The sequence below is a fragment of the Strigops habroptila genome, chromosome 6 (assembly GCF_004027225.2).
Source record: "Strigops habroptila isolate Jane chromosome 6, bStrHab1.2.pri, whole genome shotgun sequence".
In the NCBI taxonomy this organism is placed as follows: Eukaryota; Metazoa; Chordata; class Aves; order Psittaciformes; family Psittacidae; genus Strigops; species Strigops habroptila.
In genome coordinates, this window is record NC_044282.2 from 70,316,180 (window position 1) to 70,333,240 (window position 17,061).

Here is a 17,061-nt window from a genome sequence, read left to right on the forward strand (position 1 = left end):
CTTCGGGGTGGCTGCTGTAATAGTAGGATCCTTCTAGTGTCTGTACTGTGGCAGTGATGCCCTGAGTGAAGCATGGAAAATAAATGGTTAACTAACTAAATAAAGTAATGCCGGTGGAGTAAAACACCCATGGAGCACAGGAGGTTTCTTACTCTGTGGATTGGCCGAACCTCCAGTAGCACTGCTGAAGTCCCTCAGATGCACCAAGTTGTATTGATGTTAGAAATCTCTGCTCACTCTGTTGGTGGGTAACACTAGGTGGCAGCAAGAAATCTCTGGAAGTTCATGTCCCTGCTTGTCAAAAGCGCACTCAGGCAGCAGGAGCAATGAGGAATCTGCTTGGGCATCCCAATGGCATTTGTTCAAAGCAGAGGTTTTAGCCCACTGCAGAACAGGTCTGTGGAGGGGATTTCCATACGAAATTGGTCACTCAGCATTTGCGCTGTACGTCAGCACAAGGGCAGTGTTTGCTACTTCCATTTCCATTTAACATGTAATAGCAATAATCATTCAATAAGCACACATTCTGCATGATATATTTGTCTACTAATGAGCTTGCTGTGGCCCACTGTAGTCCAAAACAGAAACCATTCTGGTTATAGTCCCATTAAATTACATTCTATATTATAACCAAATAGCCAAATTTTTTCAATCCCAGCAGAGTTTGGCTCAAAAGAGTGGTAGGATCAGGGGGAAATAATGTTGCCAAGCAGCTCACTTACGTGTGGTGCCAAAGCTCCAGGAGTAAATATGTTTCTTCTATCTCCTGCTCTGACATGATTAGATCTGGGCTTTGGTGGCTCTCTAGGATTTGAAAGCACTTTGGTGCTCGCTCTTTCTTGTCTTCCCCTTCACGCAGGATCCAATTACACCAGACAAGTGCTGTGTATTACGGAGAACAACGCTGCCTTGCCTGCAGAGACTTTTAAATGCCTTTTCTGTTGTCTATGGGATGAACTGTGTGGGCCAGGAAAAAAAGATACAGGTCTTTGGAGAGAGAAAAGTGAATGGAATTATTTAGGATGATCATTTCTCCTTTTTAATTGCCAGGATCAGATCCAACAAGCTTTAGTTAGCTATCAGTTGAAAGAATAGCAAAGGATTGTGAATTTTACTGAATTTTATATTTCTGTAGTCTGAACAAAACAGTAATTGCTATCTGTGTCCTAGTTTGCACTGAATAATTCCCATCAAGCACAGCGCAAGTGAAGATCCTCACTGCTAAGACTAATGCTTCCCTATGAAGTAATATTTTCCAGGAGCATTAGGATATATAGGCATAGAAAACTGATTTAAACACACTGGCTTTTATGAAGCACCCTGGGAAAACACTCTGGGGCAGGAAATTGGGTCTGACTCCCATCGATGGGTCAGGGGGAACAGCCTCATTTCTCTGTTATCAGCAGTGGCTACACTGCCCTTCTCCTTCTTCCCGACTTCCCGTGCTGTCTGGGGGGCTGGAGGAAGGGGAGGGAGCAGCACTTTGTCAGGCAGATTAATTTATTAAGCATGTCAGGCCCAATCTGCCACTAGGGACAGAGTGCACTTGGCGGCAGCGCAGCCCAGCAAATCGAATCAAATCGAGATTACCCTCAAATGTTTCTCATAAATGAGGTATTGTGGTGCTGTGCTGAGCATCGCCTCTGTGAGCGGAGAGAGCATCCTCTGAAGTCTTCTGCCTCAGTTTGTCCCCATCAAGTGGGTGTTTGATTTGCACTTCTCATTTACAAGAGTGAGTAATGAAACCATCAGCTCAGGAAGTGTCTCGTCTTTCCTCTCTCACCTGCCTTGTAAATTTGACCTAATGGTTAGATTTCTACACAGGAATACTCTTTGCTTTATGTCCATGTTTGCAGATGAAAATCGCTCAGTGGGAGTTAGTAATACTTACTTAGGGCATTCCTATTGCCACACTTCCCGTTTAATAGCTGTCCTTGAAAAGAAAAACTAACATACTTCCTTGGAAGAAAGAATACTGCAATTCACTATGCATATGAAATTATTTAGTGTTTTTATTTTTCTGGTACAGAGAGTGAGATTTCAGGAGAAGATGAAGGAGCCCATAATACTCAGATACATCAATCATGTTAAAAAGCACACCTTATATGTATGTGTGGCCAGGAATGCACAATTTTAGTGATGAAGTACCTTGAAACTTCCTCACTGTTTTTAAGGCCGTGGGACTGAGGCATATTTTAGCAGGGCACTGGCTGCAGGGTGATTTCTCCTGCTGTACCTTGATGGTTCCTATTCTGCTGCATGGCCAGCACATCATCCCACCCTTCCTGGGTGTGCTAATCCCAAACGCAGGGCTGTGATTGCAGTGACTGTCTGACCTGAGCCGTACTTGGCTGGGCTCGTGGGAGATGAGCCCCATCGATCTGCGAAGCGCAGCACTTGGGACTGAGGCACTCATCAGCATCTTCTTCCGCTCGCTGCCTCCGCCTGATGATTTGTGAAGTGGGAAGGTAATTCACAGCCCTGCACCACGGCTGGCAGAGCACAAGGAGTTCCTGGAGCTGGCCTCTGTACGCTGAAACAGGAGTGTAGACTTTGTCTTCAAGCATCTGCCATATAGAAAGCCTCTTTCACTGTGGTAAATCGCTGCGAAAGGTAATACAGTTTAAATGGTTCCTTCTAAATGATCACACTGTCAAAATTCTCATTTTAATTAAGAGCAGGAAGATGCCTGTGACCACAGCAGAGTGACCCAAGAGCCTCTGCCCTCCTAAGCAAGTGCCCCACTGCCAGAGCTGTCAGATGAAGGCAATTACTTCCCTAGCATAAGATTTTATCACGTTGAAATTTACTTAAGTATTTCAGAAAACTCAATCAAACCTCAGCCAGAAACCTTTCACTGAGGGAAAAGCACTGGGATCATTAATTGGGTTAATGTTCCATCAACCTCGCATTTGTTAATGGGTATGTTGGGGGCACGAGGGGAACCTTATCCGAGGAAATGTCATCTGAGCTACAAAGACGATTTATGCTCTGGTGCGACTTTGGGGATTACAGACTGTCCCTCTCTGCAGGCTCTTTGAATTGGTGGTGTTGGTTGAGAACAAACTGCATTCTCCACAGTGACAGTCAGTACCCCTGTGCCGTGGTGGTCATTACAATAAATGGTAGTGAGCTTGGTGGTGAGCATGGTGTGCAAGACTGAAATGATGGGGCACTGTCTTTTATACCACCCACCCTGCTGTGAGGCTCCTCTCCCCATGAAAATCCCACACTAATGCCTTGCTGGCCCCTAGAATAAAGTCTGCAAGTAGAAAGACTTCTTCTTAATGCATATTAGCCCTGGAAAGACTTTCATGATGTGGCCCACCAGTTCCCAGTGCTAATCATCTGTAGGTATATAATACTGACTCTGCCATAGAAGCAGTGTCGGCAGGCTCTTCAGTGTTAGCACCGTGTGGGAGACCCACGTGAAGTATAGAGGTAGGTTATCAAAGCTGAAGTTTTTTGGGGAAGAGGTGGTTGAGTGTTTGTTTAATTCTTGCAATTTCTTGTGCTTTTGTAGAGAAAAGTGGGTTTTGTTTTCCTCACACCTCTCCCACATAAAAACCTGGGAAAATAGCAGTCTAGACTGCAAATATTAGATGAAGGACAACTGGCTGATACAAGATTAAGGTTGATGACGATTGTCTTGAGCTTCAGAACACTCTACAACCATGTGGGTTTGCCCCAAGCCCCTGTAGGGTCCTCTGTTATCTCTCTGCCCTGCAGTTCCTCTGCTGATGTGAGTGCTTGCACCAAGTTCAAGGCGATGGGCAGCAGAGTCAGTTCACACCTGGTTTAAGGTACATTTTTGCAGTATATTTTGCTTAAAAAGGGGTGATGCCAGAACTGAAAGAGGCACCAGGATTGCCACTGCCGCTTGCTTCATCTCCTGTTCCCTGCATCTGCATCGTGGCTGAGGATGAAGAGCTGTATGTAGTGCTTAAGGTGTCATTCCCACATCTCACCCAGAACGCGGTAATCCAGGCACAAACCACACTGAGGTACCAGTTAGAGACACTGGAGCTTCATTGCTTTATATTAACTGCCCTTAATTCTGTCATTTTTATTTGGACAATAAACCTGTCCAAGTGACACACAGCCCTGCCTGCAGCAAACTTTGGTCCTGGAGCTGTGACATGTCACGAGTTTCCAATCTGCTTCTGTCTTGATGTTACAGATGTTGTGAGAAACCTGGTCCTGCTGGTGTTCATCAACAGGGCTGGCCACAGGCTTTCCAAGTCAGTGATCTTTTTCTGCCAGAAAATGTTAATTTGACAAAATAGGAAAGTTTGACATTGATGGACAGATTTTATCCAGAATGTGGCCAAAAAAATACTGTATTTGGTGTGGTTTGATACAGCTTTTTGGCTTAGCAGATCTATTTTGTGCATGGTTATGCTGAAACAATTGCCATCAGCCTTAAGAAAATACAGCATTATTAAGAGTGCAGTTAAAATTCCTGCAGTTAATGTTTTTGAGGAATTCCACCTTGTGGGACACTTTGCTTTTTCATTCCATCTTGGGAGAAAAGAGAATTTGAAGTGTCCTGAGTCCTATGAAATAGAAATTCCATGGGTTTGAGATGTCTCCATTCCTCTCCCTGTGAAGTGCTTGTATAACTCATCAGTAGGAAGTATGCTAACTTTCTTGCTCAAACTAGAACTTCTGTGTCACATTTCAGTCTCATTGTTGTGTGTCTGAGAGATCTGTGTACACATATTACATACAAAACTGCACATACCTCGTATTTTAAGCAAACCCAGAATGATTATTTTTGACATTTAATATTCTCTAATAGCATTTCAAATGACATATAACAACCGTGTTTGTGTATTTAAAATAGACAAGAGGGAGAAGTTAACAAGAATATAGGTATTTCATTGGAATTTTTAAATTAAATGTTTTGTTAAAGTTACTATATTTTAAAATGACAAAAGAATTGCTGGTGAATGTGATTATAATGAAATGTTGCTCTTGTTGGTATGGCAACTAACTTCTGAAACTGCTGCGAGGGTGACAAATTACACAGTGCTGTTTTAGTTAGCCTTTTTTTATAGTTTTCCATTATTTGACTTTTGAAGATTTTTGAACAGCTGGCACTGGTGTTCAGCATATTACACCTCTCCCAAACCTTTAGTTGTACCTGTATTTTGATCTGTTGAGTAATATATGTTTTTCATTTCTACATCATCAGTGTAAATCATCATCATCATGATAGAACAGGCCCAGAGAAGCTGTGGCTACCCCATCCCTGGCAGTGTTCAAGGCCAGGTTGGACACAGGGGCTTGGAGCAACCTGCTCTAGTGGAAGGTGTCCCTGCCCTTGGCAGGAGGTTGGAACTAGATGAGCTTTAAGGTCCCTTCCAACCCAAACCATTCTTTGATTCCATGATCATCATTTACAGCTTTCAATAGTTAACATGGGGCCATGCCAACGTTCTCCCAGCTTCTCTCCCATCCTGTGCAGTTGCCAGTACTGGGTTAATGAACGTGACAGTGTTGGATGTACATTAGATGAAGGCTGCAGGTTACCAGGCTCAGCGCTCTGCTCTGCAGTGACTTTGCTGTGCAGCAGTGTACTCAGAAACGTGGCTGCAGTGTAGACAGGCGTATTTCAGAGGTCTCAGTGTAGCTGGTTGGCAGCAGCAGGAGCCTGATGACAACAGCTCATCTGACCTGCTTAGTCCAGCGCCTATGGACAAGCCCCATGAAAACAGTCAGCCCAGGGCAGCTGCAGCATTTTGTCAGGTAACACTTGCAGAAGCAAGAGGGAGATACTTCTGTACAGGTGGATTAATAGGAAGGAGTCTCTGGGACCCATCCTTTCTCCAAAAGAGAAGTTGTGAGAATATTTTTTTTTTACTCTATTGAATTTAGAAGAGAGATGAGGGCACAGTCCTGAAATAACATAGCTGTTGGATAGCCCAGCATTATGCTCCCCAAGCTTAGTATCTCAGTCTGATACTAAGGAAAGCAGAATGGTGGGGGACTTCATATAGAAAAGGTAAAACAGCCTCTCTGAGGGAGGTATTTCTGAACTGATGTTACCTGCAATGACCTTTTCCCCTTGGAAAGCACAGTGTTACCTGTGGTGAGATGTTGGTAGGAGTATCAGTTGCCTCTTCTGTCATAACACAAAAAAGAAACTGTGTGCTCTGCTGCTGCTAGCATCTGTCAGGAGATGAGAACTTGTCAAATGGTAGTGGTGGCCAGAGCAAAACCTGCTTTTTCATATCCAGTGATGTTTGAGTCAGCTCTGGTGATGAGCACATCCCAGACATGGCACATCCTGCAGCACCCCTGGGCTCATGTCTGGGAGCTTCTGCCCTACCAGGTAGCAAAACCACAGAGGTGGACTTGGCTGGGTTTTACTTTGGAGGTTTTCATTTATATTTAATTTCTCCTGTGCGTGGAAGAGGTTCTAAGAGCCATCCCAAACAGCTCTTTTCTGTTTGGGACAGCTCTTAAGATTTCTGCATCTCCTAGAGAGGCATTAGAGAACTTCATGAGACAGGATCATGGCTCACGTGCTCAGACACTTCAAGGCAAGGAGCAAGTGGCATGGTTTCATGTTCCTGGTTTTGCTGGGTGACTCTATGGTGCAAAGTGCATGTTTGGTCCAGACTTCCTCACTCAGCTGAGGAGTCCAACACTGGTGGAGTTTGCAGAACTCCTTCCCCAAGGAGGGAACCGTGGGATGTCAGAAATTATTATTTCCTTCTTATTATTATTTCTATGGAGAATGAGAATGTATAGCATTGGGAAGGAATTCGTAACAGAAATTATATAAACTCTGAGGCTTCCAGGTGTAAACCAAGCTCTAAATTACAGGCTTCAGGAAGAAATGTTCTGACATACTTTCGTGTCTCTTGCATATTCCTTGTGACTAACTCTGAGTAATAGCCATTTGGTAGACAGATCAAAACTGGAGCAGATCCCGTAGGACACTACTGGAGGGTGCAGAGTGATAAATGACTTATCCAGCACACATCTCACCACGTGTCTGATGAGTCCCTGTTGCAAAACGCATGTTTCCAGGGTACTGCTGGATGGCCCAAGCACCCTGAACTTCCTTCTTAGATTAATGTTTTATATTATTTACAGGATTATTATTATTATCTTTACAGTCTGAGAATGTTGGGGCTGTTCAGCCTGGAGAAGAGAAGCTGCGTGGAGACCTCAGAGCAGCTTCCAGTGTCTGAAGGGGGCTACAAGGATGCTGGAGAGGGACTCATCATCAGGGACTATAGCGATAGGACAAGGGGTGATGGGTTCAAACTGAAACAGGGGAAGTTCAGGATAGCTATAAGGAAGAAGTTCTTTACTGTGATGGTGGTGAGGCACTGGAACAGGATGCCCAGAGAAGCTGTGACTGCCCCATCCCTGGCAGTGTTCAAGGCCAGGTTAGATAGTGTCTTGACATGGTTTAGTGCGAGGTGTCCCTGCCCATGGCAGGGAGGTTGGAACTGGATGATCTTAAGGTCTTTTCCAACCCGAATCATTCTATGATTCTAAATCCTTAATTCTGTCTCCAAGCCCCTTTTGTCCAAAGAAATAGACAGGACTCGTGCATTTTCTTTTAAATACAGTCTTTTATCTAATGTCCAAGGTTGATGGACAAGCTCATCTGCAAATGCCAGTGAAGCACTGGTTGGGTGCATCTACCATGAGCATGGGAAGTACAACCTGCCATGATGCCATCATCAGGTGGGGGAAAGAGGGGATGAAGGTACAGAAATGTTTGTTAGCCCTTTCTCGTGAAGCTTCCCCATTCGGGTGCAGTTAAGCATTCACTGGAGCACAGTAGGATCACAAGGATGGCTCTGACATGGACATCTGGAAAGGTGACTCAATGGTTAGAACTTGTCCTCAAGTGAATATTCAATGGAGAAAAACCTCAAATGGAACAGTGGGCCCACTTAGTTGGAAATAGCCATCCTGCATCCCAGCTGAGCTCCCCAGTTGCTGGGCTTTCAGCTGCCAGTGCTTTTTCTCCTTCATCTGTGTAAAGTCATCCATTCAAGACCATGGGCAGGTCTTTATCTCTCATCTCCCATCTTTCCCTTTCAGCCTTGTCCTTGTGTCAGCCCTCAAGATGGCAGCTCAGGCTTCTAATTTAGCCTCACAAACAAGGTGAGGAGCCCACCTCATGCAGGCCCCGGGCTGCTGGAAGCAGCAGGGTTTTGCTGCACATGTGCAGCCTTCTCGAGGAGTTTTGAGGGTCTCCAGCTACTTTGGGGGTCCTCTAAGGACTGTGCTTGGTCTGAGATTTCACAGCCTCTTGTCTGGTGAGAACAGATCAAATGCAGACCCCTGACACCTCTTACACCCTTGGCAGTAGCTTTAAGACTCTGTTATTTAAAGGGGAGGCCAGAGTTTTCCTTCTGACATGATGACAAGGATCAGTTTTTCTCCCCAAGGTAGTTCTGTCCACATTTGCTTACGCTGAGGAGTAAAATGTGGTGTCATGAACACAGCTTCAAATACTTTAAATGTCATGCAACGTAAGAAGATAAATTACCAACACATCCATCACTTACATTTAGATTACTTTCAGCAGCTGTGCTTTATCCACCTTCTCTTGAGAAAAAATTGATTTTCAGGTGTGCGTAGGCTGTGCTTTTAGTTTATGTATAGTGCAAATGAGGGGAGAGGTGAGCTAGAAGCAAAATCAGTTTAGAATGGCTGTTTATAAGGGTGGCATTTCCTTTAAAACCCTTTTTTTCACCCTGCGCATCACAGATTTTAAATCCTCATTGACTTCTGAAAGCACAGCTCGGGGAGGACAAAGGATGATATATTCTTAACGCGTGTGTGAAGTATAGTAGTTCTGAAGACAATAAATGCAAGGTCATATTAGGGCAAAACAGTTAATTACCCACTTCATTATTGTCAAGGTTAATACAGCATTTGAGCGCAGAAGCTGTTATTCATCTCGTCTTGGAAACAAGGCAAGACAGCATTTCTTACAGACAGATCCATTATAGCTTATCACCGGAGGACAGACCGCTGCAGAAACACCATGAAGGATGTCTGCTGTCACTGGGCTCCAGAGGAAACACCAAACGTGTCCAGAGAGAAATGAGAGCTACAGCTTCAGAGTACCGTGTTTTAATGCACAGAGATTGCGCCCCGTTGATTTTAGTATATGATGGTAACGGCAGCATAAAATTCCCCAGCACTCCTTCATCTTCTAACATTGATCCCTCCTAAACTGCACAATGCACTGAGAAATGTCCTTTAATAAACATGGGGTATCGACTGTGGCAAATCCCATCTCTCCATGGTGAAAAGCTGCACCTTGGTGGAGTGGTAGGACTCGATCTCTGTTGTTCATGTGTGCTGGGTGCAGGTTTCTGTTACATGGTCTCAATAGACGGAAACAAAGCTTAACCCATCAGCCTTTGTGAATAATGCCTTGCTTTTAACTATCTACTTCTCCTGCAGCAACTATGAAAATTCCTTAAGTTTAAACATTTGGAGACCAGTAAGTCATTAAAAAAAAAAATCAGGAAAAAAATCTATATAAATAGATACAGAATATATATAAAAATAGAATTCCCTGCTTATACCAAAACACATTATTCTTTTCAGTTTATAAAGCCTTTAAAATCCCAGACCTTAGTCTAGTTCCTGTGAAACAAACCACCAGGGTAACTCTGTTTTTATCACTTTTGATGTAGCCTATTTCTGTTGCATTTTCTTTTAAGGTTTTTGTTTTGCTTCTTAACTTACAGCTACAATTTCCCATCTTCTGTGATTCCTGCTGTTGTATTTCAGTGCCAGGAGGTTTTCCCTCTGCTCGCTGGTGCAGCACACAGCCTGGTGGTGCAGTAACCAGAGTCTGCATTCCCAAACCGAGACCCCAACGTCACCAGTTCGTTCTTTCCACCTTTGAACCTTCTGGCCCTGGTGCTAACATTAGGCTTTCAGGTTTGGGAATTTGGGCCATGGTTATGGCAGTTCTCAATCTCTGGCTTCTTTCTGCAAATACTGCACTTCCCAGGAAAGCTGCAGGTGCAGGCAAGCCACCAGCACACACTTTCTCTGTAGTAAATGACTTCAGGACAGGTTAATATGGTACAACATATGTTTCATTCTTTATAACATCTTCTCTGATTTTATTACATAATTTTTGATGCTCTGTGGGCAGCCTTACAGAGCAATTACTATTATACGATAATACTTGCTTTGGGATATTAATTTGGGTTTTAAGCCTAGTACATTTTTCTGCCCACAAGGAAAGCACCTGCTGTATTTCAGATTTGTGTATAAACATCTTAAGTTCTATTCAGGTAGAAAAATACTTGACAATATAGTGTATTTCATAGGGTCTCAGTGAAATGCTTCCTAAATTATCTGCTCTATGGACAACAGTGTTCTTTTAATAGGAATAACACTAGATGCTTCCTTGGGAAAAAACAAGCTCGTATAGACTGTCTGATTCAGCCAGAGGGGCATCTCGCCAGGTGTATGTCCTTTCATATAAGGGAAGTGCTTAAAAACAAGCCAAAGTAAATAAAAATACTGGTTTTGTTGTTAATAATGAACTGTTATCATAACTGATAGTATTGATAATTGTTAGTAATAAACCACTGACTATTCTGTAGGACACATGCCTCTGGAATAGGTAAGTTTTATCCTCCCTTTTCACTGGCCTTTTTAATTTACTCGTAGAGAGGAGCCTGAAGCAAATGGGAATTATAGCCTTGCAAGTCAGTAGTTGCCAGTGATTGTCCTCAAAGTGCTGGGAGGAAAGAAAAGGGTTTTAGTTCTTAATCCCCTTAACTTCATCAGTGGGGATGAGACAGCACTGAGGTCCCAGCGCTAACCAAGGCTGCATCATCAGGCTGGGGCTTTGGTGGCAAATGGTTTTTTTGGAACATCAGTGTTTCTTACAAGAGCATTTTACTGAAATCATCCTAATCCCAAGCATGCACCTGACTGCAGAAAATCCCTAAACTGCAGCAGTTTGTCATCCGTGAATTCCCTAACACATAAACCCTCAACTGCATTCTTCTAATATCTAAAAATCCTCCTTCCAGAGAGTATCTTTCCTGTATCCAAAGAGGCTGCTCTGCTCCCATGGGCTCCCTCTGGCTCCAAGGTCCTTTTATGCAGGCAGAGCACAGGTTGCTGCAGGAAACCTCTGCTTTGTGAAGGCCAGTCCCACAGAGAGTATTAAATTGCTGGTTTACTCCTTGGCATGCATTTGCTCAGGGGAAGCAGGGTGGCAGTTGGGTATTTCAATCTTGTTTTCAATTATAAGCATTTCATTGTCAAATGTTGCTGGTTTACTATGTGATAATTAAATATGAATGATCGTGCAGTCATGCTGCCAAGGAGGCTGTAGCCGAATGAAACCCATTCCTCTTGTCTTGCTGAATGGCTTTGGAGGCAAAAGGAGTGATGTATATGCTGTCCCTCATTTTTGCCGTCCAATTGTTTCAGTATCACTAGCTTCAAAATAGCAAACTAGGCAAGCAATTATGGACATAAATCAGAGCAGGGATCAGTGTGAGGTCACGACTGCTTTGCTTAAGCCTAGTTTTTCTCAGTTGCCTTTTGCTAAATAACAGGGAAGTAAATTAAAGTTGATTTTGTGAAAAAATGGTTTTCTTAGTGATGAAATGCATATTTTGACAACGTTTGAGCCCTTCCGTGCTTTCAAGTAAGGGTTGAGCAGCAGAGAAGGGCAGAGCAACTTGTTTGTTGCTGTTGCAATCAAGGGCCAGTGGCCAAACTGGACACCACAGGCAGCATCCAGTATGCTGTGGTTGGTGTGTGATAGGCCACAGTCAGCATCTGATAGACCACGGTTGGCATCTAATATGCCACAGCCAGCAAGCAATGTAGGGAGGCTGCAGCTTGCAGAGGCGACATGGTCTAGTGTGAGGCATCCCTGCCCATGGCAGGAGGTTGGAACTGGATGATCTTAAGGTCCTTTCCAACCCAGACTAGTCTGTAATTCTGTGATTCTATGAGATCCCCTTGGGTTGACCACAGTGACTTTGTTTAGAAACTCATCAAGTTAAGTAAGATACAGCTGTAGGTATTTAGCTGAAGTGAATCAGCAGAGTAAATGTGTTTTCAGTAGAGCTGCACTGATTTACGACCTTGGCCCTTAATCTGTACATCTTATTCTTGTGGGGTGTTTATAAATGTGAAGCGGTGCTCAGTGGGAGTCAGCTGCTGAAAAATGGATGCAACCACATGTTACAGCCTTCAGATGGTACTAGCTAAAAACAGTCAATCTTTCTTGAAGGAGAGCTGTAACCAAGCACTGCTCGCCTTCCATCCTACCAGGAGCACCAGTGTATTGGACAGAAAGGAGTAGAGGTGGGCAGGGGGTTGTGGGCAATCAATGGGAACAGCTTCCTATCTGTAGTGCTCATCATCCATGGCGGGGGGATCCACAGAGGACTTTTGCAATATTAGGACGCAAACAGGGCCACCAGCACTGCCACCACATGGCATCTGTGATGCAGACGTCCCAAAGCCGTGGTTGTGCACAGTGGTTTGCTGGATGCTGTATATTGTAAGAAGGAGATGTAGTTAAGTATGTTCCCCTCTTTCCCAAGTGTCTCATGCTAAGTCAACACGAGGCAATCCCCAGTGGTAATTCTGCTATCCAGAAACATACTGTTCTGTAAAAAACAACCAAACCCAGTGCCTACTAACCTGCATGCTACTTCCCATTCCAACAGCTCGTTAAGATGACATGTAGAAGTGACCACTGAATGATTTTCTTTTAGCTTATCCATACCCTGACAGATTCAGCCCACCAGTTTGGCTTGATGTAGACAACTGAATAATAACAAGTAACAAGAAGTAGTGTTTTCAGACATCTCTGCTGTTGGCTGCTGAACACCCACCTCTTTAACTGGGCTTTTTTTAGAGTGTCTTGGGGTTGCATGCCAAATCTCAGCTTATGATGTACACTGAATTTAAAGCCTCTCTGTTTATTCCTTTCTGCATGTCCTGTGTAAGTATTTACTAAGATATTTTTTTCTAGCAATGGATTATTCTGAGGTATGTAACTGAAGAACATAACACGTCACTACGGGTATTTTGGGAGGAATCACAGACTTTCTTTTCGGTGGTTGTCTTGGTCAGATATTAATGGAAAATCAGTGTTTAATCAAAGCAATTTTTTATTCCCAGACTATCGTTCGAGGGAATAAGCCTCGAAAGGATACTTCAATCAATGGCCTGCTGGAAGAGTTTGACAATATCTCAGTGACCCGATCCAATTCCCTGCGGAAGGAGAGTCCTCCCACCCACCACCAAGGAAACGCAAACCATGTGCCAAGGCAGCAGGAGGAAAATGGTTATATCACGTATTCCCAGTACTCCAGTGAGTCAGACACTACAACAGACTATGTCGTGGAAAGGTATCGAGATAAGACTGTTTACGGGGAAGAGCTAGACAGGTACTACAAAGGGAGCTATGCGGCCAAGCAGAATGGGCACATGATGAAGGTGACTTCCCGGGATGTCTATTACTCTGAAGTGACACCCCTGCAGTCAGACCTCTCGAGGTTCCTCCCAGACTACCATGCACACCTGGAGACAAAGCCCAAACCGCTGGAATATGGTGGCCTAAAGCTGGAGTATCAGCGGATCCCCAGCGGATCCTCCCTGGACTATAGAGATCCCTTTCCTTACACCCCATCCCGAGCGTCAGTGCAGAGCGAGTGCCCCAAGGAGAGGCTGGAGTACAGCGACAGCGACTGGGGACATGGCCTGGGCAAGGATGATTACGACAAGAGGCCAAAGTCATCCTACGTGGACCCCGCGAGCCCTCAGCCAACGATGAGACAGAGGTCCAGGTCAGGCTCCGGTCTGCAGGAGCCAGCCATGCCCTACGGAGCAAGCGCCTTTAAAGCACACCAGCAAGGACATTCCTACAGCTCCTACACCTACCCCCGCTTGTCCGAAACCGCAGCAGGCATCCCCAAGGTAACGTGACATCCCCAGCTTCTGGGGGTTCTACTTGGGATTCCCAATAACCCCAAGTTCTGTGGCAGTTTTTGTAGCATTAGGAGTCCGTAAGCCTGTGCAGATCTCATCAGGAGCTGAGAAGCTGGTCTGGTTTGTATATCAGATACTTCTGTGTTTCAGTTGTTACTGCGCAAAACCTCTGTGTTTTAATACGTACACTGTCTTTATGCTATATTTATATTACAAGGTTGATTAACTCTTTGCAGCTAATGAGAGTAGGGGTTTTTACCCCTCTCTGCTTTGTTTTTAAGCAGTGAAATTAAATCAAAGGAGCTTCTCTCACCCAAGACATTTTAGATGTAGTTAAAAAAAAAAGGGTTAAGGTGCAAAAAAACATTTCAACCACGATATCTACAAGCAGCTCCTCTACACAAATCTGGCCTGCTCCACCTTTTCTAAGTCACATATTACCCACACAAGCCGTCCTGCCCTACTCACAACAGTTTGCTATAGCTATTTGTTCAGAGAATAACGCTTTTCTTACACGTCTAGTCACATAGCTACAAAGATGACCTGCTTAAACATCTAATACTCTGCAAGAGATGTTTTTCTTCAGTGTAGATTGCATTGAACACCACCGAGTTCCCCTAGCAACGGGCACCGAGATGAGAGCTCATTTTTCCAGGGCGGAAACTGTTGGGTTGCTGTGACTTACAAATGGGCTAAAGTAGGTAGCTTGTTAGGTGTGAGATCCACTCTGCTGTTTGATGATGATGTGAATAGTACATTTTCTTACTGGCTCTGTGCACTGAGAATGTGGTCCTGTCCAGCTGCAGACCCAGGAGAAGTCCCAGGTCTCTGCTAATCCACAATAGCCGTATGCCTTGCTCAGGCTTTGGTTGCTTTAGTGATCCTGGGGTGCAGAGTTATCGTCAGTGCCCCGCGGTAAAGGGAGAGCGATGCATTTTTATTGCACATTGCATTAAAGCACAGAGCTGGGCTTTGGAGGTCGAGGATAAATCATGGGGGGAGTAGGAAAGCTACCAGGTCTCTGCATGCCTTTCCTGAGCTCAGGGAGTGGTGGGAAGGACGCATGTGCATAGTTACGTGTGCATCAGAGAGTGACGTTAAAATGTGGATTCTGGAAGTTGTGAGAAAAGCCTGGAATGGGCTATCTGCTTTTTCCTTCATTGAAAACAATCATTTTGTCAGAGTTTAGAAAGGAGGACAAATACAGTAATTCATGGACTCTCTTGTGCCTGCTCCTGCCAGTTTTACAGCATAGCAGGGCAGAAGATAAGAGGTGTATTTTACAGGACTCAAAGCACTCCAGACACTTAGAAAAATATCCCATTAAAATGCACTAACAACTTCCATAAAAAACAAAAAGATGCCTCCGTGCAAGATTCACTGTGAGCTGTTCCTCTCCGGAGAGCATCAAAAACACTCCTACAGCCTTGGTGTATTGAAACTTGATGATTCACTGTTAAATGCAGCAGTTTCAATTCCCAAACCTATCCACAGCTCCTGGGAGTGAATAGCAGTTTCTTGTCTTGGATGATTGCTGAAGAATCTTCTTTACAAGGAGGCATTAGTAAGATAATGGTTCATCAAATGGGCTTACTAAATGAGAATCAGGTCTCAGATCAGGTATTTTACAAGTGAGATTGGCTTTAAAGTATAATTAAAAGGGGGGAAAAGTAAGCAGTGAAAAAGTCTGCAGGCACAAATGTGTGGCTTCAAAATGCGTTTAACAAAGATGTTCGGTTTGGCCTGTAACTGTGAAGAGCAGGCTTAGTTCAGTGATACTTGCAGGTGAGAGATGTCAGATAAATCAAATGTCTGCCCTGTTTCATCGTCAGTGATTTCAGAGGCATTACATCAGAAGACTTCCATTGAGCTGGGCTTGGCCACTGCTGTGCAAGTGGGACCATGGAGGGGTAGGAAGCCGGAGCCTCAGATTTGGTTCCCTGCAATCCCACCCCATGTTACCCACCTGCTCTCCTATTCCTACAGGCTAACTCCAGTAATGCTTGCATGGGGTCGCAGCAACTGCTCTGTTACCCTCATGACATAGAGAGAACTCAGTATCATCACACCATATCAAACTTGTCCCACCAGATCTGCTTGTTTTTGGACACTATACCACGTGTTTCTTGTTACCCTCTTCATCACAGGCAGCCCTCTTAACTTTTTGCACCAAATTCTATTATTTGAAAGCTCCTTTCCCTGTCATTTTTCAGTAACAGCATTCAGGGACACTGTCCTGTCCCTCCTCCAAGGGACTGTGATTTCTGCTTTCCCCTTCACTACCTCGTGCTGCTGTAACGTAGCAGGTACTCTGTGTGTTTTGCAGACACTTTGAGCCAGGAGGGCAGTTCCAGCCTGGTAAAGGCAGAGCCAAGCCCTTACTATCAGAAACTCTCTCCTGTTTTCCCGGTTTTCGGGGAATGTTTTTCATTCACATGCCAATAGATTTCTGTGAATTCGTGGAACAGGGAGTCTTGGAGATTTCCACCATTGAAATGCCGGAGAGTAGCCGTTCTGTTTGCAATCTCCACATGATTTACAGACCATCCCTTCCACACCTTTTAATTGGGCAAACTGAAACCTCATCAAACAGAAATCCGTTTTATGTTTACTGAAGGGTGAGCCCATGTCACCAAGGGGCTCACGTTCACCTAGAGGTGTATGGGCTCTGTCTGCAGGGCTGTGGCTGCTGTTTCTGCCGCAGTCCCACTGCAGAGTGCATGGGGACACCCGCGCAGCTGAAAGTCTGCCTTGAGGAGAAGGTACCCCTTGAGAACAAGCAGTTGTGTTTTCTCCGCATGCAGAACAAAATAGTCATCGCTGTCATCACAGTGGAAACCAAAATGAGTTTAAACATGGTGTTACATCCACCTTTTAACAACAAAAAGACCTGGCTGCCTACGCAGCAGCCAGCAGCAGCAGGGTATTGCCTTGCACCCGTGGCGCCGTGATGGATGTGTCAGAGCTTCAGCTGCTCCTTTGACCTGCTCTTGAATGAGCACAGGGCTGGTTTCTTCTTTCCTTTGTAGTATTTAAAGAATTTCCTTTCAGTAGGTAACGGCATTCGGTAGCAGAAATAGAATT

General features: G+C 44.5%; 1 protein-coding gene across 4 annotated transcripts in view; it reads left to right on the forward strand.

The window, feature by feature from the left end:
• Window positions 1–17,061, forward strand: part of PAK5 (p21 (RAC1) activated kinase 5) — a 178,017-nt gene that overhangs the window by 145,481 nt on the left and 15,475 nt on the right. For all 4 annotated transcript variants that reach the window (XM_030490255.1, XM_030490257.1, XM_030490254.1 and 1 more), the window contains one exon: window positions 13,168–13,965. In XM_030490255.1, coding sequence (XP_030346115.1) covers window positions 13,168–13,965 — 798 coding nt within the window. The remainder of the gene's footprint in view (window positions 1–13,167; window positions 13,966–17,061) is intronic.